Source organism: Balaenoptera ricei, chromosome 1, assembly GCF_028023285.1.
Source record: "Balaenoptera ricei isolate mBalRic1 chromosome 1, mBalRic1.hap2, whole genome shotgun sequence".
Classification (NCBI taxonomy): domain Eukaryota; kingdom Metazoa; phylum Chordata; class Mammalia; order Artiodactyla; family Balaenopteridae; genus Balaenoptera; species Balaenoptera ricei.
In genome coordinates, this window is record NC_082639.1 from 11,730,604 (window position 1) to 11,748,273 (window position 17,670).

A 17,670-nucleotide genomic window follows, 5' to 3' on the forward strand; every position below is an offset into this window, starting at 1 on the left:
TGACTGCATAGTGGTTAAAAGCATAGGCTGTGAATCCAACAAACCTAGGTTCATCCCTTGACTCTACCACTTACCAGCTGTGTGTCCTTGAGCAGGTGACTTGACATCTCTGTGCCTCATATCGCTCACGTATAAAATGGAGATGGGAATAATAATGCCTATCTCACTGGGTTGTTATGAAGACGAAATCGGATCCTGCCTGTAAGTGCTGAGCACGGCGCCTGGTGCATAGCGAACATTCAGTAAATGTTAAAATTTAAAAATTAAGTTATTACCTAACCATGATTGTTATTTAACTTTTATTTACAACTTACAATGTGTAGCAGTGTCTTAAAGACACAGTTAAGGTGCACACATACTGCCCCTGCTGCAGACTGGTGGTTATTGGAGAGCACCAGGACAGCTGGGGGTTGTTAAAATATTAAAGTAACTCCCCTGCCGTTTGGCCAACAGCTCATGCCCGAAAATTCTTAAAGTGCCTGTGTCCCCGTATCCGCCATCCCACCGCCCCAGCCCTCCCGACCCTCCCTGGGGGTTCTCCCCACTGGGATCTCCGAATGATCCAGCAGCTAGAGTTAAGCCGGTTTGGTCATACATGGCCCTTAGGTTCTTTTTGATAAATAACAGTAGCCGGTAAAGAAGTTTGGGGCGGGTGAGGGGTAACTGCTCCAGCACCTCCCTGCCTGGGTGTAAGGAAAGCGAGTCTCAGAGCAAATTCTCGCCCCACAAAGACTTTCAGTAAACACACCTTCCCCAGTAAAGGGACCCCAACCATCAGCCTGTTCTGTAGGTTTGATGAAGTCCCCCCTCAGGCCATCATCTTGCAGGGAAGGGCCCCTCAAGACAGCCACGACAGGGTCGCAGAGGCAGCCGGAGTCGCCCCTAGAGATGGCATCAGATGCCAGAGCTCTAAGCTGAGACTGGACAGGGGCCCAGTTAGGGTCAGACCCCGGGGCCCTGCCTGGGGACACAGGCCAGGAAGTACTTTCCTCCATTTGACCAGTGGGAGCCGATTTCTAGCATTCAGCATACTAGGTAAGAGGCCACCCTTTTACCAATAAGAACCCATTTCTAGCCTTCAGTTTGCTAACCAGGAAAACTTTAGGAGTCACAGCTGCCTCTGGACGGTAGCCTGTCTGATGTAATACTGCCCGGCCACACGAGGCCTGGGGACCGCAGATTCTGTCAGCTGACCGCCCCAGCCTGAAAATTAAATGACCGGCACACATATAGCATCAAACAGACTATGCTGAATATTTAGAAACTAAACCACAGGCCTGTGACGATCCTTGATGCGCCAGAGGGACCCCCCAGAATTAGGCTGCATGTTATAGTCAAGCCTGCACCAGAAGAGGATTTTTTTTAAATCTCTTTTCTCTATTCTTTTTTTTCCTAACCCAGTTACAGATGTTGGCAGGAAAGGAGGTGTTGGGTCAGGAAGGAGGGGAACAAGGGGAAAATGTTCTGGTTCTGCGCTTTCTGCTACGGCAGCACCAGCCCCAGTGGCTGCTGAGCGTCTGAAACGTGGCCCGTGCGACTGAGGAACCAAACGTTTAATTTTAATTCATTTAAATTTAAAAACTGATACTTGATCCAGTTATTGAAAGGGTCAAAGTCTGTCTGGAACATTTTGAGTTGGCGAATCGACTTTTTCGACTCTAAGTTTTTGTGGAATCTGAAAACAGATCAAGTCTTCCTGCTGAAAATTCAGTTTCCAAATTGAGATGCGCCATCAGTGTAAAATACACCCCAGATTTCAAAGACTTCATACCTCGAAGAAAAAGAATATAAAATATCTCCATATTTTTTGTCAATTACGTGTTGAAATGATAATTTTTTAATGTATTGGATTAAATAAAATTTATCATTAAAAAGTTCATCTCTTCTTTTTACCTTTTTAACGCGACTACTAGAAAATTGAACATTGCATTCTGTAGCTCGCATTATTTTTCTATCAGGCACTGCTGCTGTAGTCAGTTAGGACTTAGCTGCTCAGGATCCAAGAGGGTCAGATGGGGGCAGTGAGCTTCAAATAAAAGTTTTCTAGTCATGGACCTAGCTGGGGAGGCGGAGGGAGAGAAAATGGGCAGCTGCCGGAGTTCCAGGCCCTTCTGTTCCTCGCGCCCCAGGAAACACCGTGGCCAGGGCTGCTCCTTCAACACGCAAGGCCGTGCGTTCTCCGGGCACCACAGGCCATCAGCTGTATCCACTAGAGGTTCTGGGGTCCACAAACAGGTTCGAGACCTGGCTGGGCAGCAGGCATCTTTGACTCTAAGATGCATAAATTAAAAATGCAGAAGCAAAATGAATAAGTGATTGAATGAATGTCCACAAACATGACGGTGCGTGCTTCATTCATCATTAATGTTAATACTCATTAAAGTTTCATCACCTCTGAAAACAATTTGTTCAGTTTCTCACTTCACAAGAAGATAAGAACGCACAGTGACCATCCAGAAACCACAGTCACTTGGAAATTTAAAATACGCTGCTTGGGCCCAAGTGATCTCACAAGCAGAATTATAGAAATCTTTACAAAAGTTTCTACTCCAATAAAAAAAAAAAAATGTATTCAGTGTTGATATGAGTGAATTGCGAGATGTCTGATGTGATACAGAGTGGGGCCCCCAAACATAATGCCATACCCCCCGAAAGTCCTATAAACAGCCCTTGTAATATTGGGGTTAATAAGAAAAAAATTAGGAAAGCTGAAATGTCTATCAAGTGGATCCTAGTTAAATACGTTTGGCACACTTGTACAGTGGACCACAACACTACCATTGAAAAGAACCCAGCACAGCTACAAATACTGACATGGGAAGATGTTTTTGATATTGTTAGGTGAAAAGTAAGCTGGAGAAGAATCTCACATAAATCCATTTTTGTTTTTTGAAAAGATATGACTGCAATAAAAAAAATATAACTAACGTTTAGTGCTAAATGCTCTACATCAGGGGTCAGCAAACTTTTCCTGTAAAGAGCCAGATAGTAAATACTTTAGGATTTGTGGGTCACATGGTCTCTGCTGCAGCTACTCAGCTCTGCCTTTGTAGCTGGGAAGCAGCCATAAATAATATGTAAATGAATCACTGTGGCTGTGTTGCAATAAAACTTTATTTACAAAAATAGGCGGAAGGCCAGATTTGGCCGCAGGGCCATAGTTTGCCAACCCCTGCTCTATATCATTATTCTATTTAATCTCCAGATAGCCCTTTATAGCAGAGACTATCAGTGATCCTAAATTATATATGTGGAAACTAAGGCTTAGAGAGAGTAAGTGACTTGCCCAAGGTCATCAGCTCTTATGCGGCATAGAGAAAAGTCTGGAAAGAGACACATCACAGTGCATCATGCAGTTAACGCTGGGGAAGAGAAATGAGGCGGCTCTTACCCTTTCCAGTACTCCCGTAATGCTTTCATTGCATAAGTCTCATGAATGTGAAGGTTAATCTGAAAATATTCTTTAAGACTTTGGGGAAACTCACAGTCTCCTCTGCATTCTCTGTCGACCTTGTGTGTCAGTGTGGACCAACGCCGTGGAGCTGTCGGAACAATCAGTGGCCGAGGAAATTCCTGGGGCAGGGTCCTCCAGAGAGATTTTTGTGGACCAGGACCTGGCCCAGCACGATAAGGTGAGGGGTCTCGGGGAAGGACAGAGCTACAGCAGCAAGAGGGACCATGGAGAGATTGCCACTGCCTCTTGTTCTCTGTGTCTCAAGGACTGCCCCTTTATCCTACTTCCAAGAAACCACCTCTTCCTCCCAAGACATTCAGCCAGGTTTGGCCACTGCTCATTTTATCCCAAGTAACATCTACAACTACAAGGTACTGAGCACCTACTGTGTGCTGGGCCATGTCCTGTGCACTTGACATTTATTAGCTCGTTAATCTTCACCATCTTCAAAATAGATTTTATCACCCTCACTTTGCAGATGAGGAAACTGAGGCTTAGAGAGGTTAAGTAATGTGTTCAAGGTTGCCCAGCGCAAGGAGCAGTGTTAGGATTCAAACCTAGGTCTGGTTAACTTCTCAGCGGGTACTTCTAACTCCCGCACAGTAATCACGTGGTCAACCTTGAGAGATGGAACAGTGATGCAAAAACACGTTCCTAGCAGGAGGAAGTGAGCGCTGAAGTCAGGGAGGCCTGGGCAGAGAGACTCGTTAAAGAACCAGAGAGGTTTAAAGCAGGGATGCGAGCAGAACAGGTGGATTCAAGCCATCGTGGGAAGGGCCCAGGTCAATTTCTCCCCGCTTAGACACGACCTGAAAGTTACTCTAAAAGAAGCAGTCTATAACATCTCGCTTTCCTTAAGGGCCAGGGGCTGCTCCCCCAGCAACTCTCGGAGTTTGCGAGGAGCAGAACTAACTACCTGGGGGTCTTGTCAGACACGGAAATCCAAAACTTCAGGAGGCAGGGGGTTCCAACTCAGGCGTCCTGGGACCAGACTCTGAAAAATGTTTCAGAAAGGCGAGAAGCCACGCTCAGATTCTGTATTTATCGCAGTGTAACAAGCCACCCCAAAACTTAGTGGCTTAAAACAGCAATTCGTTATTCCCCAGAATCTATGGGTTGACCTGGAAGGGTCCTTTGCTCGCGTCCCCTGGCCTCACTCATGCGGCCTCAGTCAGCCGGTGGCTTGGCCAGGCCGGTGGTCTCCAATGGCCTCCTTCCCACATCTGGGGCCTCAGCCAGGATGCCTGGACCGGCGGGCCCCTTTCTGCGTGTGGTTTTGCACCACAGCACGGTGGTCTCAGGGCTCCCAGGGGGCCAGAGCAGAAGCTGCACAGCCTGTAAGAACTCGCCTGGCGATCACGCAGCATCACTTCCACGCCATTCCGTTGGTTAAAGCAAGTCACGGGGCCAGCCCAGACTAGAGGGTGGGGAAATAGACTGATGGCAAAGCTGCAAAGTATTTGCAGCCATTTTTCAACCTGCCTCAATTTTAACTTGGAAATATAGTGCAACCACTATAATTTTTTCGATTTATAGAAAAATTTTTATAAGCCATTTATAATTTTTTCTATTTATAATAGAAATATTTTTTTCTATTTATAAGCCATTTATACCCTGACTTGCCAGGACTCCTTCAAGTGACATTAAACAAATTAGCTTGAGGGGGAGCATTTATTAGCTCACCTTATTGGAAAATTTAAAGGACCACTAGCTTCAGGCATGGCTAGATCCAGGAGCCTGAATGATGTCATCAGAACACCTCCCCACTACCAATCTCTCCCCTCTGTTTCCCTCAGCGTCTGGCTTTCTACATAAGGCTGGCTTTGTGTGTTAGAAAAGACAAACTCAGGCAAACAAGCCTACATATTTAAAGTTTATGATCCAAAAGGAGACAAGATCCTCTCCCTCTGTAATCGATGTGTGAAATCTCTGATTGACCAGCTTGGGCCACATGCACATGGGGAGGTGGCACAGGAATGAGCAGGGCACATGACTGACAGTCCTACCCAGACCACATGGAAGGAGGAACGCTGCCTCCAGGAAGGGCAAGGGGACCCTCACCAGGAAAGCAGAACCCACAGCTGTCCGCTGCCCTCTGCAAACTTCTTACATTCCAGCACTGGCACGGGGCCTGGCACTTAGTTGCTGCCCGATGAATGTTTGTTGCATGAAAAATGAATAAGCACCTGGCTGATCATAACAGGGTGAAACAGGAGAAAGTGCCCGGGAGTAGGGAATATGTCTGATGCTCTCTCTTGAAATTTTGCCACCAGCGTTCACAAGGACCCAAAGGAAGGCCCCTGGCAGCAGTTGGCAATGTCAGACAGGCTTTCTCGTGAGCGAGACCCTGTCCTTCCCCAGGTCACGGAGCTAGCAGGTTGTGAGGCTCACTGGACGGTTCCCCTGGGAATGAGCTGGCCTAGAAATTGCCCGTTTACCTCCTCCTGTGGCTGCTTTGGAAAAGGCCCCTGGGGAATTTTTCTTCTTCTTCAGTTTTTCTGACATTTTATTGATAACTTCTGGTGAGAAGTTTGGGGGATTTTTTTTTCCTTTTTTGGAAAACCTGACAAATTCTTTGGCTGCAGAGCTTTTTCACTGGAGAGACGGAGGACAGTGTTAATTATACCTGTGGGTAAAGTCTACCAGCAATTTTGTTTTTCCAGCCGAAAGTTTACATGAGCCCACGCAAATAAATCACCATCCCCGTCTCATTTACTTTCCAGATTCAGTTACCTGGAAAAAATTCTTACATGAATAGCCAAAAGAGGCAGGAAGTACTAGAAGAGAGGAAAGGGAAAATAAATATTTCAGAATGTTTTAAGTTAAAAAAAATAACCCTCATTATAGGCAGAATGTGGTCAAACAGAATGTTGTTTTCCTAATTACCTTTCCTAGGTCCCCAGTGTGCTAGGCTGAATATTATAAATGAAAATATTATAAGTAAACTTTCTAGCAACAAAAGTTCCCAAGTGGGATAGTTGTTCTTAATATGAAAGTATAATTCTCGGGGAAAGGAAAGTTTCCATACCTGTGAGGTATAGATATCCATTACAGGAGTCTATATACAAGTACATCATTTTATCCAAATTCTTGTCTCTGTGAGATTTTCCAAGTGACAGAGATAGCCTTGAAAGTCTGCTTTTCCCCTCCCTGCCTGCCCTCACCTTCCCAAAGAATGATACCATATTTTTCCTGTATTTCTTTAAGTGGGCTCAACCTTACACGGAGACCCACACCTAGTAAATTTCCCATCTGGCCTCCACCCAGGATGAAATAATTCTGCTGCTGGGAAAAGAAGTCAGCCGTCTCTCGGATTTTGAACTTGAATCCAAATACAAAGACACCGTGATAGCAAGCCTGCAGAACGAAGTGGCCAACCTGAGCCAGAAGCTGTCGGAAACAGCCGCCTCCAGGCAGCAGGAGAGGGTGATCCCGCCCAAGTTTCAGGTTCTGCATGAAGAGGACGATGCCCAACAGAGAGAGATCCAGAGCTTGAAAAACCAGGTAGGGCTCAGAGACAAGTGGGTCGGGGCCTTGGAGTCACAACACAGGGTGACAGCTCTCAGGTAGAGCCTGGGGGGAGCCACCCGGGCAGTTAGAAATGGGCAGTCAGCGTAGCATGGTGGAGAAGAGTGCAGATCCAGGGAGTGGAGGGTTGGCAGGTGCCTAGCCTTGTAAGAACAAAATTAGATTTGATTAAGTGCCTACCTTGTTCAGGCCCTGGTGCAGGCGCTTTTGGTGCATTAGCTTATTTATTTATTTATTTATTTATTTATTTAATTTATTTATTTATGGCTGCATTGGGTCTTCGTTGCTGTGCACGGGCTTTCTCTAGTTGCAGTGAGCAGAGGCTACTCTTCGCTGCGGTGCGTGAGCTTCTCATTGCGGTGTCTTCTCTTGCTGCAGAGCATGGGCTCTAGGCGCGCAGGCTTCAGTAGTTGCAGCATGCGGGCTTCATTAGCTGTGGCTCTTGGGCTCTAGAGTGCAGGCTCAGTAGCTGTGGCCCACGGGGTTAGTTGCTCCATGGCATGTGGGATCTTCCTGGACCAGGGCTCGAACCCGTGTCCCCTGCATTGGCAGGCGGATTCTTAACCACTGCACCATGAGGGAAGTCCCCACATTAGCTATTTAAACCTCTGTCTTCTGACACACGCCATTCTACAGATGAGGAGACTGAGGCAGGCTCAGAGATGCCCAGGAGCTTGTTACAGCTTGCACAGCAAGTGAGAGGCAGTGATGTGATTTGGGCTCAGCTCTGCCACCTTGTACACCTCATGCTTTCACACCCACTTTGCATTTCCACCCAACTCCTGTCGCTTCAGTGACCACTTCTCACACCCACCCGGACCCAGCCAGAAAGAGCTGGAGATGAGGAGAAGGAACCCCACAGTGTTCCAAACACTGAGGACTTTATCAAACCCTGAAGGCAGCTGCTGCTTCATTTATAGGGAATTTCACCAAAAATTCTCCACCCAGAATGTCTGGATTTACCAGTCAACTTCCTTTCTCCTGAAACTAAATCCAAAAAAAAAAATTTGTTTTTAAGTTTTGAAGAACTACTTTAAAATTGGCCATTGATCTCGTACATAAATTATATCTCAACAAAGTTGATAAAAAAAGCAATTGGTCATTGATGAATTTTGGCCTCAGTGCATAATTCTGCTTAAAACCATAGTCAGATTTGGTTCAAGATGGTGGAGTAGAAGGACATGCTCTCACTCCCTCTTTCGAGAACACCAGAATCACAACTAACTGCTGAACAATCATCGACAGGAAGACACTGGAACTCACCAGAAAAGATACCCCACATGCAAAGACAAAGGAGAAGGCACAGTGAGATGGTAGGAGGGGCGCTATCACAATAAAATCAAATTCCATAACTGCTGCGTGGGTGACTCACAAACTGGAGAACACTTATACCACAGAAGTCCACCCACTGGAGTGGAGGTTCTGAGCCACACTTCAGGCTTCCCAACCTGGGGGTCTGGCAACGGGAGGAGGAATTCCTAGAGAATCAGACTTTGAAGGCTAGCGGGATTTGATTGCAGGACTTTGGCAAGACTGGGGGAAACAGAGATTCCACTCTTGCAGGACACACACAAAATAGTGTGTGCATCGGGACCCAGGGGAAGGAGCAGTGACCCCATAGGAGACTGAACCAGACCCTCCTGCTAGTGTTGGAGGGTCTCCTGCAGAGGCGGGGGGCAGCTGTGGCTCACCAAGGGACAAGGACACTGGCAGCAGAAGTTCTGGGGAGTACTCCTTGGCATGAGCCCTCCCAGAGTCTGCCATTAGCCCCACCAAAGAGCCTGGGTAGGCTCCAGTGTTGGGTCGCCTCAGGCCAAACAACCAACAGGAAGGGAACCCAGACCCACCCATCAGCAGACAAGCAGATTAAAGTTTTACTGAGCTCTGCACACCAGAGCAACAGCCAGCTCTACTCACCACCAGTCCCTCCCATCAGGAAACTTCCACAAGCCTCTTAGATAGCCTCATCCACCAGAGGGCAGACAGGAGAAGCAAGAAGAACTACAGTCCTGCAGCCTGCAGAACAAAAACCACATTCACAGAAAGACAAGATGAAAAGGCAGAGGGCTATGTACTAGATGAAGGAACAAGATAAAACCCCAGAAAAACAGCTAAATGAAATGGAGACAGGCAATCTTCCAGAAAAAGAATTCAGAATAATGATAGTGAAGATGATCCTGGACCTCGGAAAAAGAATGGAGGCAAAGATCGAGAAGATGCAAGAAATGTTTAACAAAGATCTAGAAGAATTAAAGAACAAACAAACAGAGATGAACAATACAATAACTGAAATGAAAAATACACTAGAAGGAATCAATAGAATAACTGAGGCAAAAGAACGGATAAGTGACCTGGAAGACAGAATGGTGGAATTCACTGCTGTGGAACAGAATAAAGAAAAAAGAATGAAAAGAAATGAGGACAGCCTAAGAGACCTCTGGGACAACATTAAACGCAACAACATTCGCATTATAGGGGTCCCAGAAGGAGAAGAGAGAGAGAAAGGACCAGAGAAAATATTTGAAGAGATTATAGTCGAAAACTTCCCTACCATCGGAAAGGAAATAGCCACCCAAGTCCAGGAAGCACAGAGTCCCATACAGGAGAAACCCAAGGAGAAACACACCGAGACACATAGTAATCAAAGTGGCAAAAATTAAAGACAAAGAAAAATTATTGAAAGCAGCAAGGGAAAAACGACAAATAACATACAAGGGAACTCCCATGAGGTTAACAGCTGATTTCTCAGCAGAAACTCTACAAGCCAGAAGGGAGTGGCATGATATACTAAAAGTGATGAAAGGGAAGAACCTACAACCAAGATTACTCTACCTGGCAAGGATCTCATTCAGATTCGATGGAGAAATCAAAAGCTTTACAGACAAGCAAAAGCTAAGAGAATTCAGCACCACCAAACCAGCTCTACAACAAATGCTAAAGGAACTTCTCTAAGTGGGAAACACAAGAGAAGAAAAGGACCTACAAAAACAAACCCCCAAAATTAAGAAAATGGTCTTAGGAACATACATATCGATAATTACCTTAAATGTGAATGGATTAAATGCTCCAACCAAAAGACACAGGCTTGCTGAATGGATACAAAAACAAGACCCATATATATGCTGTCTACAAGAGACCCACTTCAGACCTAGGGACACATACAGACTGAAAGCGAGAGGATGAAAAAAGATATTCCATGCAAATGGAAATCAAAGGAAAGCTGGAGTAGCAATACTCATATCAGATAAAATAGACTTTAAAATAAAGAATGTTACAAGAGACAAGGAAGGACACTACGTAATGATCAAGGGGTCAATCCTCGAAGAAGATATAACAATTATAAATATATTTGCACTCAACATAAGAGCACCTCAATACATAAGGTAACTGCTAACAGCTCTAAAAGAGGAAATCGACAGTAACACAATAATAGTGGGGGACTTTAACACCTCACTTACACCAATGGACAGATCATCAAAACAGAAAATTAATAAGGAAACACAAGCTTTAAATGACATGATAGACCAAATAGATTTAATTGATATTTGTAGGACATTCCATCCAAAAACAGCAGATTACACTTTCTTCTCAAGTGCGCACGGAACATCCTCCAGGATAGATCATATCTTGGGTCACAAATCAAGCCTCAGTAAATTTAAGAAAATTAAAATCATACCAAGCATCTTTTCTGACCACAACGCTATGAGATTAGAAATTAATTACAGGGAAAAAACTGTAAAAAACACAAACACATGGAGGCTAAACAGTACGTTACTAAATAACCAAGAGATCACTGAAGAAATCAAAGAGGAAATCAAAAAATACCTAGAGACAAATGACAATGAAAACACGACGATCCAAAACCTATGGGATGCAGCAAAAGCAGTTCTAAGAGGGAAGTTTATAGCCATACAAGCCTACCTCAAGAAACAAGAAAAATCTCAAATAAACAATCTAATGTTACGCCTAAAGGAACTAGAGAACGAAGAACAAACAAAACCCAAAGTTAGCAGAAGGAAAGAAATCATAAAGATCAGAGCAGAAATAAATGAAATAGAAACAAAGAAAACAATAGCAAAGATCAATAAAACTAAAAGCTGGTTCTTTGAGAAGTTAAACAAAATTGATAAACCATTAGCCAGACTCATCAAGAAAAAGAGGGAGAGGACTCAAATCAATAAAATTAGAAATGAAAAAGGAGAAGTTACAAGAGACACCACAGAAATACAAAGCATCCTAAGAGACTACTACAAGCAACTCTATGCCAATAACATGGACAACCTGGAAGAAATGGACAAATTCTTAGAAAGGTATAACCTTTCAAGACTGAACCAGGAAGAAAGAGAAAATATGAACAGACCAATCACAAGTAATGAAATTGAAACTGTGATTAAAAATCTTCCAACAAACAAAAGTCCAGGACCAGAAGGCTTCACAGGTGAATTCTATCAAACATTTAGAGAAGAGCTAAAACCCATCCTTCTCAAACTCTTCCAAAAAATTGAAGAGGAAGGAAAACTCCCAAACTCATTCTCTGAGGCCACCATCACCCTGATACCAAAACCAGACAAAGATACTACAAAAAAAGGAAATTACAGACCAATATCACTGATGAATATAGATGCAAAAATCCTCAACAAAATACTAGCAAACAGAATCCAACAACACATTAAAAGGATCATACACCATGATCAAGTGGGATTTATCCCAGAGATGCAAGGATTCTTCAATATACGCAAATCAGTCAATGTGATACACCATATTAACAAATTGAAAAAGAAAAACTATATGATCATCTCAATGGATGCAGAAAAAGCTTTTGACAAAATTCAACACTGATTTATGATAAAATCTCTCCAGAAAGTGGGCATAGAGGGAACCTACTTCAACATAATAAAGGCCATATATGACAAACCCACAGCAAACATCATTCTCAATGGTGAAAAACTGAAAGCATTTCCTCTAAGATCAGGAACAACACAAGGACGTCCACTCTCACCACTATTATTCAACATAGTTTTGGAAGTCCTAGCCACGGCAATCAGAGGAGAAAAAGAAATAAAAGGAATACAAATTGGAAAAGAAGAAGTAAAACTGTCACTCTTTGCAGATGACATGGTACTATACATAGAGAATCCTAAAGATGCCACCAGAAAACTACTAGAGCTAATCAATGAACTTAGTAAAATTGCAGGATAAAAAATTAATGCACAGAAATCTCTTGCATTCCTATACACTAATGATGAAAAATCTGAAAGAGGTATTAAGGAAACACTCCCATTTACCATTGCAACAAAAAAATAAAATACCTAGGAATAAACCTACCTAGGGAGACAAAAGACCTGTATGCAGAAAACTGTAAGACACTGATGAAAGAAATTAAAGATGATACCAACAAATGGAGAGATATACCATGTTCTTGGATTGGAAGAATCAATATTGTGAAAATGACTTTACTACCCAAAGCAATCTACAGATTCAATGCAATCCCTATCAAATTACCAATGGCATTTTTTACAGAACTAGAACAAAAAATCTTAAAATTTGTGTGGAGACACAAAAGACCCCGAATAGCCAAAGCGGTCTTGAGGGAAAAAAACGGAGCTGGAGGAATCAGACTCCCTGACTTCAGCCTATACTACAAAGCCACAGTAATCAAGACAATGTGGTACTGGCACAAAAACAGAAATACAGATCAATGGAACAGGATAGAAAGCCCAGAGATAAACCCACGCATCTATGGTCAACTAATCTATGACAAAGGAGGCAAGGATATACAGTGGAGAAAAGACAGTCTCTTCAATAAGTGGTGCTGGGAAAACTGGACAGCTACATGTTAAAGAATGAAATTAGAACACTCCCTAACACCATACACAAAAATAAACTCAAAATGGATTCGAGACCTAAATGTAAGACCAGACACTATAAAACTCTTAGAGGAAAACATAGGAAGAACACTCTTTGACATAAATCGCAGCAAGATATTTTTTGATCCACCTCCTAGAGTAACGGAAATAAATACAAAAATAAACAAATGGGACCTAATGAAACTTCAAAGCTTTTGCACAGCAAAGGAAACCATAAACAAGACGAAAAGACAACCCTCAGAATGGGAGAAAATATTTGCAAAGGAAGCAACTGACAAAGGATTAATCTCCAAAATATATAAACAGCTCATTCAGCTCAATATTAAAAAAACAAACAACCCAATCCAAAAATGGGCAGAAGACCCAAATAGACATTTCTCCAAAGAAGACATACCAATGGCCAAGAAGCACATGAAAAGCTGCTCAACATCATTAATTATTAGAGAAATGCAAATCAAAACTACAATGAGATATCACCTCACACCAGTTAGAATGGGCATCATCAGAAAATCTACAAACAACAAATGCTGGAGAGGGTGTGGAGAAAAGGGAACCCTCTTGCACTGTTGATGGGAATGTAAATTGATAACAGCCACTATGGAGAACAGTATGGAGGTTCCTTAAAAAACTAAAAATAGAGCTACCATATGACCCAGCAATCCCACTACTGGGCATATACCCAGAGAAAACCATAATTCAAAAAGACACATGCACCCCAATGTTCATTGCAGTACTATTTACAATAGCCAGGGCATGGAAGCAACCTAAATGCCCATCGACAGACAAATGGATAAAGAAGATGTGGTACATATATACAATGGAATATTACTCAGCCATAAAAAGGAACAAAATTGGGTCATTTGTAGAGACGTGGATGCATCTAGAGACTGTCATACAGAGTGAAGTAAGAAAGAGAAGAACAAATATCGTATATTAACGCATATATGTGGAACCTAGAAAAATCATACAGATGAACCAGTTTGCAGAGCAGAAATAGAGACACAGATGTAGAGAACAAACGTATGTACACCAAGGGGGGAAAGCGGCAGGGGGTGGGGATGGTGGTGTGATGAATTGGGAGATTGGGATTGACATGTATACACTGATGTGTATAAAATGGGTGACTAATAAGAAATAAATAAATAAATAAATAAACATTTTTAAAAAAGAGAGAGGGAAAAAAAAAACATAGTCAGTGCTTGGGGGCCTTGGTTCTCTTGTTCTCTGTTTACTGTCTTTCCCCTCTGTAACCGATTCTAGGTACACAGTCTCAGTCCTAGAAATGGTGCTCTAGAAAGGACACAGATTGTGCATGGTGAACCTAGGAGATTCTAGCAGGAAACTGTAAGCTCCATGAAGGCAAAGGTTGGGCCCAGTAACCTTCTAGAACTCTGTTAGGACCGTGTCTGTTTGTTTGTTCTTTATTCATCCATCCATCCATCCGTCCATTCATTCAAATAAATATTTTGGGGGGCCTATCCTGTGCCATGCCCTCTTCCAGGCTCTGAGAATTCAGCAGAGAAAAAGACAGACATGATCCTTCCCCCTGTTATGCTCTAGTGAGGGAGACAGAATAAACAAGTAAACAAATACATGCTCTAATATTTAAATGAACTAATGACTCTCCTTCGAACCTGGTTTTGAAAAAACAATGAAAGTAACAGGTCCTATAGGAATTATTAGTGCAAACAGCTACCTTGACATGTAGCTGACACGTTAATGAGCATCTTTTTCTTGAACTGAACCCAATTTTGCTGAAATATTCCTTTCAGTTATTCTCCCATTTCAGAGCTTTCCTGAGCAAATGACATGTCTTTTTCAGGTACATGGATGAGACTGAATTATTCCCACATACCTTTTTTTTTCTGCTATACCACGTGGCTTGCAGGATCTTAGTTCCCCAACCAGGGATCAAACCCAGGCCCCCAGCAGTGGAAGCACGGAGTCCTAACCACTGGACCACCAGGGAATTCCCCACATACCTTTTTTTTTTAACTGAAATATATTTGACATATACTATTATATAATTTCCACGTATCTTTGAGTATCAGCAGGTCACAATTTGAGTATTATTTAAAGTGGCTGCCGATATCTGGGGGAAAAAAATGTTTTTTTACAAAGAAATTATCTAGAAATAATTACACTGATGCATCATGCTGTTTCCTCCCCTACCGCTGGAGCTTCACTTATAACTGAAGGAGAATATTTTATAACAAGGCATATATGAACCAGAGGCTCCCCTGGTTTGAACTCAAATCGAGTTTCATCCACTGACATTTTAGTTTCTTAACTATTCTACTGCCTGCAGAGCATTCCACCAGAAGTGTAAGCCACGTGGCAGGTTGATTTATTGTTCTGATTACTTTATGTGTTTTCCCTGGTCCCCGAAGGTGTGTGCATAATGATTTGCTCTCAAAGATCTTCGATCCGCTACAATATCACTAGAAAATTCTTACCTCCATGTGCTCTTATACGCCTGTGCTAATTAGAAGCCAAATTATTATCTTGAAACAATCACTCCTCCTAGCACTATTAACTTTCTTATGATTCAGTGCCCATTTTATTACACAGCTTAACAGACATTAAACATCTTGGAATTTATGCCAATTACAAACAATATGGATATTTATTTTGGTAGTAAAAGTATCGAAGAGGTTTGAAGACTCTTTGGAGTTTTCCAGCAATCCGAAATCCTAAAACACTGACACTTAGATTGAAATATTTTAAATCTGTCAAAAGCACTGGAGTCTTAGAGGGGAATGTATGTCTTCCCTTCTGGAAGTTTGTCTCTGTGTGTTCTGCCTCTGGTATCATGCAAATAAAAGCATTAAGCTGAGAAGAACTTACAAACACTTTCAGTGTTCCAAGGACCTTTTATGGAAAAGTTGTATTTCCCCCCAACAGAGAAAAGTAAGATGTGAAAGAATTTTTTTACTCAAAGTTTCCAAAGCACAAACTTGCAAAAGTATAGCCTTGGGGAGAGTGGGGGGCAGAGTGGCCTGTGTCCCCGCAACTTCTAGCATAGACCCCCCCCAATAATGTCTCAGGTGCCCCAGGGAAAAAGTAAGTGTAACTGCCCCAAATGTCATAGACTCTGAACCATGATGGTGCAGGAAACGAGTCAGAAAACTTGTGAGACCTTGACGCTTCTGTTAATTCTACCAGAGTAATAATGACAAGATTTCCAAGGACACAAACCAAGACCAAAGGCTGTGAGCGCCATCTGGTGGCCAGGTCACCACACCCGAACCCCATTACCTGGGCATGCCCACCCCCTCCCCCCAATCTTTTTTTTTTTTTTTTTAATGTGATGCCCGCAACCTGGTCTGATGGTAAACAGGGAAATTCCTGTATTTCTTCTTTTGGGGGATTATTTTTATTTAAGATACTGAGTCTCTATTTACTCTTATAACAGTTATTTTTAATTTAATGCACATTTTTAAGTTTAAAAAGGGAGCTGCTTCTACGAAAAATGCTAAGAAATTATAGTGGGGCTAGCCAAGAGACATGGGAAAATAGTGAAAGTGGTATATGAATGACTGAAGTTTAGGAACTCTCTTAGGGTGGGGTTACCAGATAAAGTAAGGACACCCAGTTAAATTTGAATTTTAGAATTTCGTTTTAGTGTGCGTCCCAAATATTGCATGGGACACACTTGCACTAAAATATTATTCATTATCTGAAATCCTATTTTAAGTGAACATCCTTTTTTCCTCCCCTAAATCTGGCAAACTTACCTTAGGAGAACAAAGAAATTGCACCTGGGACTTCCCTGGTGGCGCAGTGGTTAGGAATCCGCCTGCCAATGCAGGGGACACGGGCTCGAGCCCTGGTCCGGGAAGATCCCACGTGCCACGGAGCAACTAAGCCCGTGCGCCACAACTACTGAAGCCCGTGCGCCTAGAGCCCATGCTCTGCAACAAGAGAAGGCACTGCAGTGAGAAGCCTGTGCACCACAACAAAGACCCAACGCAGCCAAAAATAAATAAATAAAATAACTAAATTTATTTTTTAAAAAAAGAAAAGAAATTGCACCCTTCTCCTTGTCACTTCCATTTTGATCTATCAAAACAAGCTAGCTCTTGTCCTGTCTATGGACCGCGTGGCATTTATGCCCCAATAAACGTGTCCCTGTGGGAGTACTGAGGCCTGACATCTGAAAAATCACAGGGCAAAGGCCCACAGTGCACCTTGAGATGGGAAAGGCCTGGCCACTCAGAACAAGCAGCCTGGCCGCATCAGACCGAGAGGGAGGGGGTTCCGGGCCCAGCTCTCTTTCCCGGCCTCTCGGGTACCTGCTCTGCGGAGGCCGAGGCCTGGCAGCTACTTTCGGGCTCTTACCAACGTTGCCTTTGATGGAGAGCCTTCCGCGCCCCACGTGTAGACCTAGACCCCTGGAGGGAGTCCCGCCCTCGAGGGGGCTCTGAGCCATGGACTTAGAGCGTGCCCACAGCAGCCTTAGACAGAGCCGGCCTTGTGGTCATCCCACCCACAATTCCTGTGTTTCCTCTTAATAACAACCACACTGGTGTTTAAGTGAGCCTGGCAAGTCTTCCAAATGCACACATAAAGATTACCAACTACCTTCCCCAGAGACAGACGAGGGAAGCTGAAGCTAAAGCACCCCGTGGGTAGTCAGAGGAGAGGACCGTCACGGTTCATCCCCCTGTGCCGAGTGCCAGGCATGATCTGAGCGCTTGTACACATGCTAACTTATTAAAATAACTTCTAACAATCCTATCAGATTGGGACTACCATCACCCCGCGTACAGACTGGAAAAAAGGAAACAGAATACGGTGTCCTCCTTGTGTTCACAAAGC

At 43.3% G+C, this 17,670-nt stretch overlaps 1 protein-coding gene across 10 annotated transcripts in view; it reads left to right on the forward strand.

Moving 5' to 3' along the window:
• The window catches only part of FHAD1 (forkhead associated phosphopeptide binding domain 1), a 144,310-nt gene that overhangs the window by 45,777 nt on the left and 80,863 nt on the right, over positions 1 to 17,670 (forward strand). For all 10 annotated transcript variants that reach the window (XR_009500883.1, XM_059913837.1, XM_059913903.1 and 7 more), the window contains exons 5-6: positions 3,523 to 3,632; positions 6,722 to 6,958. Coding sequence is in view for 9 of the 10 variants with exons in the window: in XM_059913837.1 (XP_059769820.1) it covers positions 3,523 to 3,632; positions 6,722 to 6,958 (347 nt within the window). In the remaining variant the exon portion in view is untranslated. The remainder of the gene's footprint in view (positions 1 to 3,522; positions 3,633 to 6,721; positions 6,959 to 17,670) is intronic.